The 17,212-nt window shown below is 41.5% G+C and overlaps 1 protein-coding gene and 1 long non-coding RNA gene across 3 annotated transcripts in view; one reads left to right on the top strand and one right to left on the bottom strand.

Moving 5' to 3' along the window:
• The first annotated feature begins 4,301 nt into the window (after positions 1-4,301).
• Positions 4,302-17,212, top strand: part of GARS1 (glycyl-tRNA synthetase 1) — a 51,229-nt gene continuing 38,318 nt past the window's right edge. For both annotated transcript variants that reach the window (XM_060415032.1, XM_060415031.1), the window contains exon 1: positions 4,302-4,605. In XM_060415032.1, coding sequence (XP_060271015.1) covers positions 4,384-4,605 — 222 coding nt within the window. In that variant the 5' untranslated portion in view covers positions 4,302-4,383. The remainder of the gene's footprint in view (positions 4,606-17,212) is intronic.
• Positions 5,091-17,068, bottom strand: LOC121819404 (uncharacterized). Its single transcript, XR_006059636.2, has 2 exons — positions 16,612-17,068; positions 5,091-12,471 (listed from the first exon to the last, which is right to left on the bottom strand). It is a non-coding gene; the product is annotated as an uncharacterized LOC121819404 (long non-coding RNA).

Genomic DNA, 17,212 nt, shown 5'->3' with positions numbered 1-17,212 from the left:
TAAGGTTCTTGAAGTATCCTGAGCAGAGGTGCATGAAGCACACCTTTGCCTTTTAGAAATAATCACAGAGGCAGAAGTAGGGAGGATGCACTGGAGGGAGGAAAGGACAGATTTGGAGAACAGTGATAAGACTATCCTCGCATGAACATGGATGCAACATTATTGACTGAAAGAATTTTAAAAATGTATAATTGTATCCAAAGTGTAGAGAGTTTAAACATGGTTTAATAAAAATCTAAATAAGAGTATATCTAAAATTTTAATTGCTTTTCATATTAAAAATTTTTAAGATAAATTCAAAATTATGTATTAAAATAAAGCCAAAAACTATGCTTAACAAATATCAAAATTTGAAATAAAAAATTTAAAAATACAAATAATTCTAAAATTTATATGGAAACACAAAAGAGCCCAAATAACCAAAATGATTTTGAGAGAAATGAACAGAGCTGGAGGAATCACCCTCCCTTACTCTAGACTATACTATAAAGCTAATTAAAACAGCATGGTACTGCCACAAAAACAGACAGACAGCTCAATGCAACAGAATAGAGAGCACAGATATAAACTCACATGCTGTGGTCAATGAATCCATGCCAAGGGAAGCAAGCATATACAACAGGGAAAAGACAATCTCTTCAGTAAGTGGTTTTGGGAAAAGTGGACAGCTACATGTATTAATAAAAGAATGAAATTAGAACATTCTCCCACACCCTATACAAACTTAAATTAAAATGTTTTGAAGACCTAAATGTAAGACCAGAAACCACAAAACTCCTAGAGGCAAATACAGGCAGAACACTCTGACACAATTCATTGCAATGTTTTTTGTTTTTGGATCTGTTTCCTAATAAAAGCAAAAATAAACAAATGTAAAATGTAAAAGCAAAAATAAACATAAGTAAACTTAAAAGCTATTGCATAACAAATGAAGCCACTGACCAAAAAAAGGCAACTTACTGAATGGGAGAAAATATTTGCAAATGATATGACTGACAAAGGGCGCATATACAAAATATCTAAACAGCTCATCCAAGTCAATATTAAAAAAACTGATTAAAAAATGGGCAGAATAACTGAACAGAAATTTTTTCAAAGAGGAAATGCAGATGGTCAGCAGGCACATGAAAAGATGCTCAACACTGCTAATCATCAGAGAAATGCAAATCAAAACCTATCCGTGAGATATCACCTCACACCTGTCAAAATGGCTATCATCAAAAAGAATACAAATAACAAATGTTGGCTAGGATGTGAAGAAAACAGAACCCTCACACATTGTTGGCAGGAATGTAAATTGATGCAGCCACTGTGAAAAACAGTATGGAGTTTTCTCAAAAAACTAAGACGAGAACTACAATATCATTCCACTCCTGCATATATACTTGAAGAAAAACCAAAAAGACAAACTTGAAAAAAATACCTGCACCCCAATGTTCACTGAAGCATTATCTACAATTGCCAAAATACTGAAGCAACCCAAGTGTCCATCAACAGGTGAATGGATAAAAAGAAGATGTGGTACATTGGAACACTACTCAGCCATTAAAAGGAATGAAACTTTGCATCTGCAGCAACATGGATGGACTTGGAGGATATTATGCTAAGTGAAATAAGTCAAAGAGAAATACTGTATGATACCACTTATATGTGGTATCTAAAAAATAAAACAAACTAGTGACTATAACAAAAAAGAAACAGGCTCATGTACGGATGTAAGAGTTGGACCACAAAGAAAGCTCAGTGCCAAAGAATTGATGCTTTTGAATTGTAGTGCTGGAGGACTCTTGAGAGTCCCTTGGGTTGCAAGGAGATCAAACCAGTCAATCCTAAAGGAAATTGACACTGAATGTTCATTGCAAGGACTGATGGGCTAAAGCTGAAGCTCCAATACTTTGCCCACTTGATGCAAAAAGTTGACCCATTGGCAAAGACCCAGATGTTGGGAAAGATTGAAGGCAAAAGGAGAAGGGGGCGGCAGAGGATGAGATGGTTAGACAGCATCACCAACTCAATGAACATGAATTTGAACAAAGTCTGGGAGATAGTGAAGGACAGGGAAGCCACAATGAATTGGACAAGACTTAGGGAAGGAACAACAACAAATAAAATACAAACTAGTGGTTACCTGTAGGGAGAGAGAAGGATAAAGAGGCAACATAAGGGCAAGGGATTAAGAGTATGAACTATTATGTATAAAAAAAGCTGCAAGGATATGTTGTACAACACAGAGAATATAACCAATATTTTATAAAAATCTGTAAGTGGAGTGCTGTTGCTGTTGTTCAGTTGCTCAGTTGTGTCCGACTCTTTGCAACTCCATGGACTGCAGCATGCCAGGCTTCCCTGTCCTTCACTATTTCCTGGAGTTTGCTCAAACTCACATCCACTGAGGCAATGATGCCATCCAACCAGCTCACCCTTCTCAGTCCCTTAAAAACTGTGAATCACTATCTTGTACACCTGAAACTTATACAGTATTGTATATCAGCTATACTTCAATTAAAAATATAAAATTACCTATTAAAATAAAGCCAAATAACAGTTATAATTAATAAATATCAAAGCTTGTACTAAATGAAGTCTCTTCTAGCAGATGCCTAATATTTAAGTTTCACGTCAGGTTAACAAACTTAAATATATTCTCTGTGTACAAAACAGTCATACTACAAAGACTTACTGTATAGCCCAGGGAACTATACTCAGTATATTGTAATAACCAGTAATAGAAAAGAATCTGAAAAAAAAATATGTATGAATGTATAACTGAATCACTTTGCTATACACTTGAAATGCAACATTGTAAATTATACTTCAATAAAAGTATATATTCTATCCCCCAAAATTAAATCTTGAAATAAAAGTTTTAAGAATACAAATTATTTGACATTCTGTACCTGCTCTGCTTATGCTAAGCTGTGCGTACTTCTCTAGAACCACAAACTGAAAGAGGAGGAGAAGTACTATGAAGTTTTCACTGTTCTGGGAAAGGTGACTTCAGTCTGTTAAGCCTGTGTACTCTTGTACACTCCTGGGCACGGGTCCTCTTTGCCCATGACCCCTTTCATTCCCTGGAAGACTTGATTTCCAGGCATCTTCCTCACCTCCTCCACTTTGGACTAAGGTGTGTACCGTTGGTTTCAGGAGATACTGTCAAAACTGTCCTCCAAAGTCGGTACCAATCCACATTTCCCTCAGCTGTGTGGGAGGGTCCCTGAGCATCTCCTAGCATTTTCCATCATTTCCATTTTAGGCATTCTAACGGGTGTGTGTAATGCTATTTCTAAAATTAACACATTCCTTATTTTTCTATTCTCTCTGGGGAAACAGAATCCAGCTTCTTCAGCCAACCTGCCCTTGCCGCAGGAGGGAGAGAAGAAGCCACTTCCAGAGGGTCCATCATCTGGGGCCTAACCATGAGTCAGGTTAGCTGAGACAGGGCCAAGCAGAGGGAAGCCGGGGCACTTGGATGCTCTCTCCACTCCCTGGCACAGTATCGCTTTCCAGTCTTTCTCATGTCTTTGCCTCTTGCCTTTCCTCATCTTTGCTGATTGAAATCTTGTTCGCCCAGCAAAGGATGGTCAGCACTGATTTTCTCCAAATAAGTCCATCATTCTCCCTTTCTTCAGCTTTTGTCTTGACATTGGGAAGGGCATGGATGGGTGAAGATGAACAGATCATTCACTTCTCTTGATCTGTTTCCTTATCTGAGGATCATCTGAGCTTGGGCAACACTAAGTCTAAGTGTCTATCTGTTTTGACGTCTACCCAGGTAGCTCAGTGGTAGAGAATCCGCCTGCCAATGCAGGAGACTTGGGTTCCATGCCTGGGTGGGGAAGATCTCCTGGAGGGGGAAATGGCAACGCACTCAAGTATTCTTGCCTGAATAATCCCATAAGAGGAGCCTGGCGGGCTACAGTCCATGGGGTCGCAGAGTCGACATGACCCTTTAAGAACCTGGGGGCGAAAGAACAGAAACAGAAGTGTGTACTCCCGTGGGTCTGCCACAACGTCAGTGTCCCTGTACACGCCTGTGCTCTGAAGGTCCTCGTGAGTTTCAGTCCGCGTGTCTCGGACAGGGCTGAGTCCTTAAATGTCCACTAACGCACTGTGCAAATCTGTTCGCCGGGGGTCTACCGGGGCCCCACAGCCCTCTTGTACGCCCGAGGCGGCTCAAGCCCTTTCGGGGCTCTGAATGATTCCGGGTCCTTCCGGGGTTTTGTGTCGAATCGGCCGGTGGCGACCCGGCGCCGCGTCGCGGGGTGGGGAGTGTGCGGCTGCGCGCGCCGCGGCGTTTACGCGGCGATTTCATCATGCTCCCGGCCCGGCCGCGCGCGCCGCTTCCGCCGCCGCCCGCTCCCGACCTCCCAGCGCCGCCGGCTCATGCCCTCTCTGCGTCCGGCGCTGCTTAGAGCTGCCCGCGCCGCTCTGCTGCAGTCGCTGCCAGCCGGTCTCCTGGCCTGGCCTCCACTCCTGCCCTGCCGGCCCATCAGCAAGCCCGCCCGCGCCCCGACCTGGTTCCCCGCCGCCGCCTCCCGGAGCAGCATGGACGGCGCCGGGGCTGAGGAGGTGCTGGCACCTCTCAGACTAGCCGTGCGCCAGCAGGTACCGGCATTCTGCGCTTTGCACTCAGCCCCGGCTCTCCTCCCTCCTGGTCCCCTCCTTCTCATCTTCTCTCTCTCTTTTTCCCGGGCACCGGTCCACCTCATCGATTACCCGTCTCTTTCATTCTCTGAAAGCCCTTGGTTTCCAGGCATCTTCCTCGCCTCTTTCACTTTGAACTCAAGTCCCCGCGTGCGCCGGCCACCTTCCCTCCCGTGGACCCCTCTCCTCCCCTCTCCTTGGGTGACTCCCGCGGATCCCTCGACATCCTGCGTCCCTTCTCTCGCCATCTGTTCTCCTTTCCCAGTCCTTGTTACTGCCTTGCCTCTTCCCTCTCCGATGACGCTGGAATCTGTAGCCCTTAGCTTCTCCACCCTGTTCTAGCTCAATAACCTCAATTTTAGATTTCCTGTCCCTGCTATGTTCTTTGTGCTTCCTGGGTGGCGAGATTCCTAATTCCTCCCTGGTCAGTTACGATCCGAAGAAGCTGCGGGTTCTCTCTTCTTACCGCCTGACTCTTTTTTTTTTTTAATCTTCAAGATGCTTTAAATAGTGTTTCTTCCTTGACATCTTCATTCGGTGCTTAGTGAGCCTAATGGTCCGCTGAAAAAGTAAAATAGTTGAAACCTGGATAAGGGGAGGTTTTGAGCTTCCTCCCTCTATTCTAATAATGTGAGTTCATCATCCTTCGCTCCTGTCATTTTGTGGGTTCCGAAAAGACCACTTGAAACGAGTGAGCTTTCAGATCGTAAACGTGGGAAGCTGTAAATGTTCCTGAGTTACTTGGTGAAGGCAGCCATCCTTCGTATGGAACATTTTGAAATTTGATTTTGTGGAAGGGAGGGAGGTTTCATGGAGTGGAGAGCTTGGTGGTTTAATCCAGGCCTCCTTTTCCTAGGGCACTGCATGGACATCAGAATTTAGAGAGGACAGGGTATTCTCACATCCAGTCAGGTAGAACCAGAAGCTCGGAATAGAACCCCAAGAGTAGATGACCTAGTAGGAAGCACCGAACGGGTTTCTCCAGCACCGGCGCCTGATGCAATAACTTGCCTTGGCTACGGAGGGTGGATCCCTCTCTCGGAAATAATTCATTGGGGAAGCACTGCAGAAAATTCGGCAAATTCTTCCCCTTTATCTACTTCTCTCTAGTGTGAGCCTGATTGATTCTGTCCTGTTTAATTTTGAAGTTTTACTGTGGGCTTAATTTATTCTTTTTTCTTGGTATCAGAGCTTTATGCATGCTTGTTCTCCATCTTCCTCCACACACCCTCCTTAAATAAAATTAAGTGTGATTCCTTTTGTCTTTTCTCTCTCAACCTTTTTCTTCCCCCTCTTTCTTCATATCCTTCACTTCAGAAGGGAGAATACATCTAATTTGGAAAAACGCACACCCAAACCCCTCCCTCTGCCACGTTACCCTGGAACTGCAGTGCACATTATCCATCTGTAGTAAGACTTCAGAACTAGTTAACTGAAGTACACTTTGATGGGGGAATAGCCTTCCCCTGTTATTACTGTCTTGTGTATTGTTTGTGTTGGCTTGGTTGCTAGATATTTGGTGCTTCAAGCTATTTTCCGAATATGTAAGTTAGTCTATGTCAGTCAGTTTGTGTTTTCTTTTCCTGATTTTTCAGGACCACACATAAATCAGTTAACTACCTGGGACTTTGAATCGCACTGATTTCAGGGTCAACTGGAAGGGAATTTAAAGATCATCTGGGTAACCTTTTTTTTTTGCTTTCGAAGAAAGGAGATGCAATTTCCACTGTGAAGTTTGTGCAGTTGAAGACATCCTTGGAGTGGGATTTGTAAGGTGCTTAGTAATGGGTTTTGTTAGTGGCACGTGTTTCAGATAGATGGCTAGTTCCTATAAATTTGCCAATCTGCTATGCCATGTGAATGCTGCTGTTTTTTTTACAGATTTGGTTTGTTGATTGGCTGAAATGTGTTTCACCATGGCACATTCTTAGTTGTTTCCTGAAGAATTTAGTTTTGGAGCTTGTAAAAGGGCCTCAGAGCACCTAGAAAACTTAATTGTTTGATGAAGGACACCCTAGGGCATTGGGCTAAAAAAAAAAATTAGCATACAGTGGCCAGACGTTATTTTGCCAGATTTGTTGTTTAGTTGTCAAGTCGTGTCATACTCTTTTGTGACCCCGTGAACTGTAGCCCACCACCAGGCTCCTCTGTCCATAGGATTTACCAGGCCAGAATACTGGAGTGGGTTGCCATTTCCTTCTCTAGGAGATCTTCCTGACCTAGGGATCAAACTCGGGTCTCCTGCATTGCAGGCGGACTCTTTACCACCGAGCTACCAGGGAAGCCCCAGTTTGCCAAATAAGGGCATTAAAAGAAAACAAAGCAGTGCAATCAAGAAACTACCATCTGGTTTCCCCTTTTATTTCATAAAAGAAAATCTATTTTAATACCTAAGAAAGGACAGGCCATAACTCGGAATAAAGAACAGTCTTTTATATTTGAAAAATGTTCTGATATATTGGCACCCCACCACCACAACCACCACCATGCTGATGAACATATCCTGGAGTGTCTTGTTTGGGAAGTGGCTCTAGGGCAGCGTTTCTCAAAGTATGCTCTGCAAACCCTTGGAAGTCTCCAGGGTCAAAACCACTTTCATGATGAAACTAAGATGTTATTGGCATCTTTCACTCTGGACATTTGCACTGATGGTGCAAAACATGGTGAGTAAAACTGCTGGCCTGTTTTACTAATGGGCACATTAGAGCTCTTGCTTAATCCACAAAGGACAAATGATACATTTATGAAGTTTTTGTCAATAGTTGTAAAACATTTGGGAATCTGAAATTAGTTTATTAATCTTCACAAGAACTGTCCAGGTCCATAGGTAGAAAGTTAAACATTGTTAAAAGGTAATGTTTTCTTGTTTTTCTTGGCTGACTGAATATACACCATGATATGTATGAAGGATGAATGAAAAAGGGCTGTTGGAATGATTTCTCACCTGTAATTATTTCATTTTATAAACACAGACTTTTAGTTCTAATCTATGTCTTTATGGTAAGAATTTATATAGAAATTAAGCTTCTAGTTGATGTATCTTGAAGGTAATTTAGAAATATTGATATTTCACATTGATTTCATTCAACACACACATACACACACGATAGTCAGTGGTGAAGAAAGAGGAGAGAAAATAATTAGAAATTAGGAATCCATAAGTACTTTCTTTCCATGTTTAGATCAACTACACCTTTTGTTTTCAGAATTAGATCATTATAAATCATGGTTTTAATTATTCCATTATTCAGAATGAACTCGATTATTTTCTTTTTAAAAAAAGTTTGTTTATTTTTTAATTGAAGGATAATTGCTTTACAGAATTTTGTTGTTTTCTGTCAAACCTCAACATGAATCAGCCATAAGTATACATATGTCCCCTCCCTTTTGAATCTCCCTCCCATCTCCTGCCTCATCCCACCCCTGTAGGTCAAGTATTTTCTTAATTGACTGAGGTTTTTAGAGATGATTAACTCAGTGTAGGATTCCTGACTGTTCCACTGCTTCTGTTGATAGTGAGCCTCTCCTGGAATGTGTGTGTGCCTCATTCTATGCCTGAACTTTAAAAAACAGAAAAAAAATGATTCAGGAAAATTAATTTTAAGTTCTTCTTACCTTTACCGAGTTGTGGCCTTGCTTGCCCAGTGTCCTTTGAAAAGCTCCAAAAGAAAACATGGGAGTGCCAGTACTTGACACACAAAGGTAGGTATTCAAAAGAACTGCTTGCTTCTTTTAGACATTCAAAAAGAACTGCTTGCCGCCCTCTTTTCAGAACACAGACTCTCATAGGTTCTTATCCCCATCAAAAAGGACTGTTAGTGAACCTTTAAGAGATAAGTGTTCTGACAGGTAGAGGAAGGGAAAAGAACCACTGAATGTGTAAACGCTAAGCCAGTAGATATTTACCAAGTATTAAGTGCTTGGGATTGTGCTAGGTTTAGGTTGTGATAGCAGGCAAGAAATATTTGAGTGCCAGCACTGACATTCTAGGGTTCCTGTCTTAAAAGAGCCTGCTGTATAATGGCAGGGACAAATAAAATGCATGTAAATAAATAAGCCAATCCATTGATGGGATGATTTCAAGTATTGTGTGTATAATAAAGAAGTTAAAATTAAAAGGTGACTGAGGATGTTGCTTTAGCTAGAGGGGTCAAGATAATAAAAGTTGTTAGTGTAATAACAGACCAGACCTATTTGTATGTAATAAGAGAATGGAAAGAAGAACCAACTCAGTGACTCCCAACCATATCAGACTCAGTGTCCCCTTTTATACCACATATTTTGAAATTCTTTACTACCCTGTAATGAAATTCATGCCTCAGAAATATCATGTTTCATAAGAAAAATATATGTACACATAGTGCTCTAAATGTAATACAAATAAAAAGTAATTTATAATAAATAATATGTATTTCAGTACATAAGTTTGGGGGTATGACTCCACTGAAAGTTATACTGAAGTAAGCAGATGCTGCTGTTGCTGCTGCTAAGAAGCTTCAGTCGTGTCCAACTCTGTGTGACCCCATAGACGGCAGCCCACAAGGCTCCCCTGTCCCTGGGATTCTCCAGGCAAGAACACTGGAGTGGGTTGCCATTTCCTTCTCCAATGCATGAAAGTGAAAAGTGAAAGTGAAGTCGCTCAGTCGTGTTCGACTGTTAGCGACCCCATGGACCGCAGCCTACCAGGCTCCTCCGTCCATGGGATTTTCCAGGCAAGAGTACTGGAGTGGGGTGCCACTGCCTTCTCTGAAGCAGATGTTTATACCCCATACAGATTTACTGTGAATGTGGTTGCTACTAATGCACATTGATAAAGATATATTGCATTGTTTACTCAGGGCAGCAGCATAGCCGGCAGTCACATGTCTTCTTTGTTTTTTGTTCCAAACAATAGCAACTTTCTAAAATTCTGAACAAAGCAAGGTATAGTCTTCCTTTTTTATTTTTTTAGTTGAGGTGTAGTTTATTTAGGGGCTTCCCAGGTGGCACAGTGGTAAAGAATCAGCCCGCCAGTGCAGACGATGCAAGAGACACAGGTTTGATCCCTGGATTGGGAAGATTCCCTGGAGGAGGACATGGCAACCTGCTCCATTATTCTTGCCTGGAAAGTTCCACGGACACACGGCATGGTGGGCTACGGCCCATGGAGTCGCAAAGAGTACCACACAGCTGAGCAACTGAGCACTCACGCATAGTTGATTTTAGTCTTCCTTTAAATTACATTTTCCTGGGTGCATCCCTGGAAAATTCAATGTATGCTAAAACTGGGGAAATACTTCTCATTTATAAGCAGAGTTAGATTCTTAGTTCAGATAATTTTAAACAGCTTTTTCACCTCCTAACTGGGACATTGTGAAATAGCATGAATTACAGGAGAGTGGGTTCTGTTCACTGAATGGGGGAAGTAGGCAGGAGCTTGGGAAAATATCCACAATGGGGAAAGGATGATGGTAGGCCCCTCAAAGGACTTGGGGTTTTAGAAAGAGAAAGGAGGAATCAGTTTGAAAGTACAGAGGGTGTTGAGGTCCTTTAATGGACCTGGTGGTCCGGAGTCAACGATAAGAAAGTAAAATAGAGAGAAAGAGGCTGATATTCCTTGGTTTATGCAGAAAACCAATAAAGTCCTTGATACAGGGCTTCCGTCGCTCACAAAGGCACCTGGCGCCCTCTCGAGGGGGTGAAGGCACAGTGCGCCTTCTCAAGAGGGTCACAGAAGCCTGGGCAGGAGAATGAGCACGACGGGTCCCTGTGCTCCAGAGAATTAACCTGAGAGAGAGAGAGAGGAGGAAAGAAAGAAAGACATGGGGACCCAAGCTCTGATGGAGCAAAGGTGTTTTATTCAACATTGTGTGGGTATTTATACTGTCTTACAAGGTAGCTATTTTCAGCAGAGATAAAATCGAAAAGTTATCAAGGAAACATGAGGTCATTCATATGAAAGAGAGAGGGTTGTAAATAATCACTTTAACCGTATGGTTCATAAAACGGAAGGGGTTAGTAAATAGTTACTCATCACCGTATGGAAAAACTAAGGAAGGCAATGCATGCATTCCTAAGCCCCTGGGATAGTTTGCTACTCCACTTAATTCATGAATATTCAGGACTTAATAAGGGACGGAGGATTCTTGACAGATGCAAAGCAGCACACAGGAAGCCTCCTGTTAAATGCTTCCTGACAATTCCCCCTATTTTATTATATTTGTAAAAAAAGGTCCTGACCAATTGAGTTTGTTTAGTATTGCTGCTGCTGCTGCTAAGTCACTTCAGTTGTGTCCGACTCTGTGTGACCCCATAGACAGTAGCCCACCAGGCTCCCCCGTCCATGGGATTCTCAAAGCAAGAACACTGGAGTGGGTTGCCATTTCCTTCTCCGTGCATGAAAGTGAAAAGTGAAAGTGAAGTCTCTCAGTCATGTCCGACTCTTAGCGACCCCATGGACTGTAGCCCACCAGGCTCCTCCGTCCATGGGACTTTCCAGGCAAGAGTACTGGAGTGGGGTGCCATTGCCTTCTCTGTTGTTTAGTATTAACCAACCTTATAGAAAGGCTATAATAAACAAATATAATTATCAAGACAGTCACCAAAGTTACAGTTCCAGACCCGATGCTGTGGGTAATACTTTGAAACCATCTTCGTGGGTCTAGCCCAGATAATTGATTGGCTAGTTGTTCAGCTAACGTTTCCAAATTAGTGGAGGAGGGGAGACGTTTAGAAAAAGTTTCAAAGATTTCCTTTTGCAGTGATTATACATTCAGAGAGGCATTATCATGTATGTTTTGTAAATGAAATTTGATTTGTTCTCAGTTGTAGGCACTGTGATTAAAATGAACAGGAGTAACACAAAATTGAAGTAATCTGGAAGCAAGTCCAGCCACGGGACCTTCTTCCCAGGGTCGCTGGAGATTTACTGGTAACCACAAATTAGGTTGAGATCGAAGAATCAAAAGGGAACCATTTCTTAAAGGGATAGAGGAGTTAAGACAAGAATATAGTTTGCAATTAATATAAGTTACAGAACTAAAGTCTTATTGTAAATTTCCTATGGCTATAACAAAAGGAAGTGAGACACAGGCCTGTGTAAAATATGACTGATTATAGAGAAAGAAATAGTTACTATGACCACGACTGGTGCCTGTGATATGTGCGGTCTAAGTTCCAAGTTCTTCGGTGCTCACAGCAAGTTTCCAAATGTCCCATGTTCAGGCCCACTCTGTTTATCGAGGACGATCCTAGGATGAGGTGGGGCTGATCCACCGTCAAGCCACCCAAGAAGTCCTTTGTCGTGGTAATGCTCCATCGTAGTATCGGTGACCTTCCATGTCACTTGTGTAACAGTCATACACCATGCTGTTAACCTCTTCTGAGCAGTTAGATAACCATATACCATGGGGTCACCAAGCAACAATTGTATGATTAGCCACAAACATTAATTTTCCTGATTTGGCTTGACGTTTGTCCCAATGAACAGGAGTATATGTAAAGTTCTTATATGTAAACCCTTTGCATAATGTTCTTTGTTCTTTCCCTGACTCTTTCCCTAAAGTCTCAGTAGTATAAACATGGTTCAGAGACAAAGAAAGGGCAGTAAATGATCCAGGCAACGTCTGAAAGTCTTCTTTTGGAGGCAGGGCGAAAGCCCAAGTTTGTTGGCTGACGATAATGCATAATTTTCCTGGGCCCAGGTCACAGGGGAAGGACTTCATAGCTTAAAGAAATGTTAATTAGTTTTCCCTCCTCCCCAAGATGTGAGGGCCCATTCACGTTCCAGGGAGGAGGCATATGGGTGGAGTCATTGACAGGATCGGTCTTCTCCGTCCATTTTGTGACCTGCAATAAAAGGGGGTTGAGTAAGTAAGCCCAGTTAAGTCTGATTAGTTAATCTGGTTCGAGCAGGGGAGGCACAGGTCAGGAGACTGAGAATTCTCAGGAGAACGTATTCAGGACTCAGGGGCATTCTCTGTTGAGAAACCAGATTTTTAGCTTGATTAGTAAGGGTTTTATTTGTCCCCAAGTGGGGAGATCATAAGGGTGATGCCACCGAGGGCGGTACCTCCTAGAGATCTTTAGAGCCATCGTGGCCCATATTGGAATTTCTTCCTCCTGGGGTTTTTGTTGTCCCGTCTCCATTTTGGAGGCCGGGGTCCCCCTTGGGTCGAATCTTCCAAAGAGGAAGCCATGTGACTTTGTTGGATCCATCTGGGGAAATACAAGCATACCCCTTTCCCTGTAAGATTAATTTCCCAGATTTCCATTGTTTCGTTAACCTGTCTTGGTACCAGATGGACAGAGGAAGAGAAGTGTTCTTCAATTCCTTGAAATGCTTTTCTGCCCTCGTTAAAATGTCTCCCTGTGGTAAGTTTAAAAAATTTAAAACAAAGCTGTATTAACAATAGTTATAGGTTTAGAAAATATCTTATGTTGGAATCTAGTAAAGTCTGCTTTAGATAAGAAAGACAGTGGTGTTCCTGTGTATTCCCCCTTTTTAATTTTTTTATTTGTAACTTTAGTGTGTGATGTGCTCTTTCGACTATGCCTTGTGCCTGTGGATTATAATGAATACCTGTAATATGTTTGATAGAAAAAGATTGTAAAAATTGTTTAAAGTGTCTAGAAATATAGGCAGGGCCATTGTCTGTTTTTATAGAACTAGGAGTTCCCATTACAGCAAAACAAGTTAATAAGTGAGTTATAACGTGTTTTGTAGCCTCACTGCGACGAGGTGTGGCCCAAATAAAAGGAAAATTAGTGTCGATACAGACATGCAAGAAAGAAGATGGAGAAAGTTCAGGGCAATGAGTTGCATCCATTTGCCATAGTTCATTAGGTTGCAAACCTCGAGGATTAATACCTTGTGCGACCGGTTGAGTTGAAGATGTAGGGGTCTACAAGTAGAGCAATTACTAATAATTTCTTTAGCCTGGCGGTATGGGATTTTCCATAGCTGGTGTAGGGAACCAGCATTGTTACGCAACAGAGCATGCTGTTCTTCTGGAGTACCAAAGGAAACCAGTTTACCAGCTTGCTCATTACTATAAGTCATGGGACCGGGAAGGAAAGAATGTGCTCGAGTATGTGTAATATAAATGGGAGAATTGCGGTTTCTAATGACAGATTGTAGTTCAAAAAAGAGTTGTTGAATAATAGGTTGATGGGAGTTTATGGTGGAGGTTTCTATGTTTTTTAATACAAAAACTGAATATATAGAGTCAGAGACTATATTAATGGGGTAGGGATGTAGGCAAATAAGTTGAATAAGAGTGTATAATTTATTTTGTTGAGCAGAATGAAATTTTTTTTTCTTTTTTTTTTTAATTTTAAAATCTTTAATTCTTACATGTGTTCCCAAACATGAACCCCCCTCCCACCTCCCTCAGAATGAAATTTAGTGTAAAAGACTTTATATTCCTTAAGAGACCAGAACGAAGCTTTGGCGTTTTTAGTCCCATCTATATAAAAAACCTTAGCCTGTGGTATAGGCTGTGAGCTGATAATTCGAGAAATAATAAATTCAGTATTTTTGAAGAAATTCCACAGCTTACCAGAAGGATGATGAAATGAAATTTCTCCAAAATATTCCAGAAAAGCTATTTGGAAATCGGTAGAAGTTTTTAATGTGTTCTCAAATTGAGATTTATTGATAGATATTACAATTTTATGAGGATCAGAGCCAATTAGAGTTTTAGTCCTATTTCTTCCATTGATAATGATTAGAGCAATTAAAGTAAGGTAGGGTGTACGTGACTTTATTCCCCTAAAATGGGTATAGATCCTTTCTACTGGATGTTCTTGTTGGGCAAGAAGTCCTGTGGGAGAATGAAGAAAGGGGAGTACAAATAATTCTAGAGGTAAATCCAGTTTGATGTAAGTAAGAAATTGTTTTTGTAATGTATTTTGCACCAAATAGAGTTCCTTTCGTGCCTCTTGAGAAAGTGAACGAGGGCTATTTAAATCAGGATCTCCTTTTAAAGTATTAAATAGGTTATTCAGTTGATAATTAGCAATGTCTAAAGAAGGTCTAATCCAATTTATATCATCTAAGAGCTTTTGAAAATCGTTTAAGGTTGATCATTTATCAGTACGGATCTGAGTTAGTTGGGGAGTAATATGTTGTCTATTAAGAACAAACCCCAAGTAATGATAAGGTGTAGAGGTTTGAATTTTTTCAGGGACAATGATTAATCCAGAGGTTTTTAAGCATAGTTGAGCTATATCAAACGTGTGTTGAGTTTCTAAGCTAGATGGAGCCGAAAACAATATATCATCCATATAGTGAATAACAAGAAAGTTAGGAAATTGCTTTCTCACAGGCTCAAGGGCATTGGCTACCTAGTACTGACACATGGCGGGAGAATTCATCATCCCCTGTGGCAGTACAGTCCATTGGTACCTTTATGGGGTCCAGTATGATTAGGATAAGGGAGAGAAAGCAAATCTCTCTCTGTCTAAAGGGTGTAAAGGTATATTAAAAAAGCAATTGTAAATCAGCAATAATAATATGCCAATTTTGAGGAATAGTGGTAGGTGATGGGATTCCTGGTTGTAATGCACCCATAGGTTTCATAGATGCATTAACTTTTTTAAGGTCTGTTAGGAGACACCATTTGTTAGTTTTGTGTTTTTTAAATAACAAAAATAGGAGAGTTCCAAGGAGAACAAGATTCCTCAATGTGCTTTAATTCTAGTTGTGTATCTAAGTTCCTTAGCCGCCTGTAATTTCTCTTTGGTGAGGGGCCACTGCTCTGTCCAAATAGGCTCGTCATTCTTCCAAGTTATTCTAATAATTGTATTGTTTGTTAAATGAGCAGTGGCCCCTAGGAAGAATGTGGAATGCACATCTGAGTTTGCCGTCGCATAAGGAAGTCCCTTCCTATCAGGTTAAGGGGTGCGTCTATCACATAAGGTCTTAGTGCTGCAGGTTGGCCTTCTGGTCTCTCACAGGGATAAATCTGAGTACTCTGATGAACCTCTTGTACTTTGGTTTGAGAAATCTCTGCAATTTGGCAAGAAATTTTTTGTACAGGCCACGATTTGGGCCATAAATGTTTGGAAATAATAGTGCTATCAGACCCAGTGTCGAGGAGACCAGAAAATCTTTTACCATTAATCTTGACATTTATGGTTGGTTGGGCAAATTCAGATACTAATGATGTCCAAAAGGACTGTTTTTGATCTGTACTGCCAAATCCACCTGTCCGTACGTCATTAGAGGAATTAATAGAAAAGTAAGGTAAAAGAAGTAATTGAGCAATTTTATCCCCCTTTTTAAATTGTCATAAAATCTGAGATGACATCATAATTTGAATTTCTCCTGGTTTAAGGAAAGCTGTTATGAAAGTTCGCCAGTCATGGGGAGTAAAATCTCCAATAGAGGATGTTATAGAATTTAGAAGTGCTTTAGTAAAAGATGAATGTGGGCCATACATAGTTATAGCTTTTTTTATTTGTTGCATGTGAAAAAGGTTAATACCCTCATAATGAGGTATTATTTGCCCTTGAGCATCAGGATTTCTAAAAACTGGAAAGGCGGAGAAACATCAGCTTCAGAGACCTGTGATTGTAAAGCCAGCAATTCAGAGAGCCTCTATCGTGAAGGAGAGTGAGTAGGTCGATTATTGTTATTCAGAAAGGTGCTGTCGGTTTTAATGTCAAAAGGTGTCTTAGGGGAGTCGTTGCCAGAATCATTAGGTTCTAGCAAAGGAGAGACTTTGGGATTCGTGCCTGCTGGCAGGGGAGGAGCGCTTGGAGCAACTTGGGCAGGGCTTGTAGGAAAATTCTGAAATATTTTATGTTGTTCTAATTCAAAACCACCTTCATCAGGGACCCAAGGGTTACATTCATCCACTGTCTGAAGGCAAGCCTCTATTCACTGATGTGAAACTGAAAGTCCCTGAACTTTAAATAAGTGCTGAAGTAAAGTAGAAAAGTGGCGGCGCTTTCCAGCCGTATTACCCATCTCCTAGTACTTACCAGTCTCAGTAGGCCCTTGGGGTCAGCTTGTCCGAATTTGCCAAGTGCACCAGGCTCCTGTTTGGACGCCACTTGTTGAGGTCCTTTAATGGACCAGAACCTGGTGGTCCGGAGTCGACGATAAGAAAGTAAGAGAGAGAGAAAGAGGCTGATATTCCTTGGTTTGCACAGAAAACCAATAAAGTCCTTGATACAGGGCTTGCGTCGCTCATGAAGGCACCTGGCGCCCTCTCGAGGGGGTGAAGGCACAGTGCGCCTTCTCAAGAGGGTCTTAGAAGCCTGGGCAGGAGAATGAGCACGACGGGTTCCTGTGCTCCAGAGAATTAAGCCTGAAAGAGAGAGAGAGGAGGAAAGAAGGAAAGACATGGGGACCCAAGTTCTGATGGAGCAAAGGTGTTTTATTCAACATTGTGTGGGTATTTATACTGTCTTCCAAGGTAGCTATTTTCAGCAGAGATAAAATTGAAACTTAGAAGTTATCAAGGAAACATGAGGTCATTCATATGAAAGAGAGAGGGTTGTAAATAATTACTTTAACCGTCTGGCTCGTAAAACACTTTAACCGTGTGGCTCGTAAAATGGAAGGGATTAGTAAATAGTT

Source organism: Ovis aries, chromosome 4 (genome assembly GCF_016772045.2).
Source record: "Ovis aries strain OAR_USU_Benz2616 breed Rambouillet chromosome 4, ARS-UI_Ramb_v3.0, whole genome shotgun sequence".
In the NCBI taxonomy this organism is placed as follows: domain Eukaryota; kingdom Metazoa; phylum Chordata; class Mammalia; order Artiodactyla; family Bovidae; genus Ovis; species Ovis aries.
The sequence above is the reverse complement of the archived record's forward strand: the minus strand, read 5'-3'. Positions and strand labels throughout refer to the sequence as shown.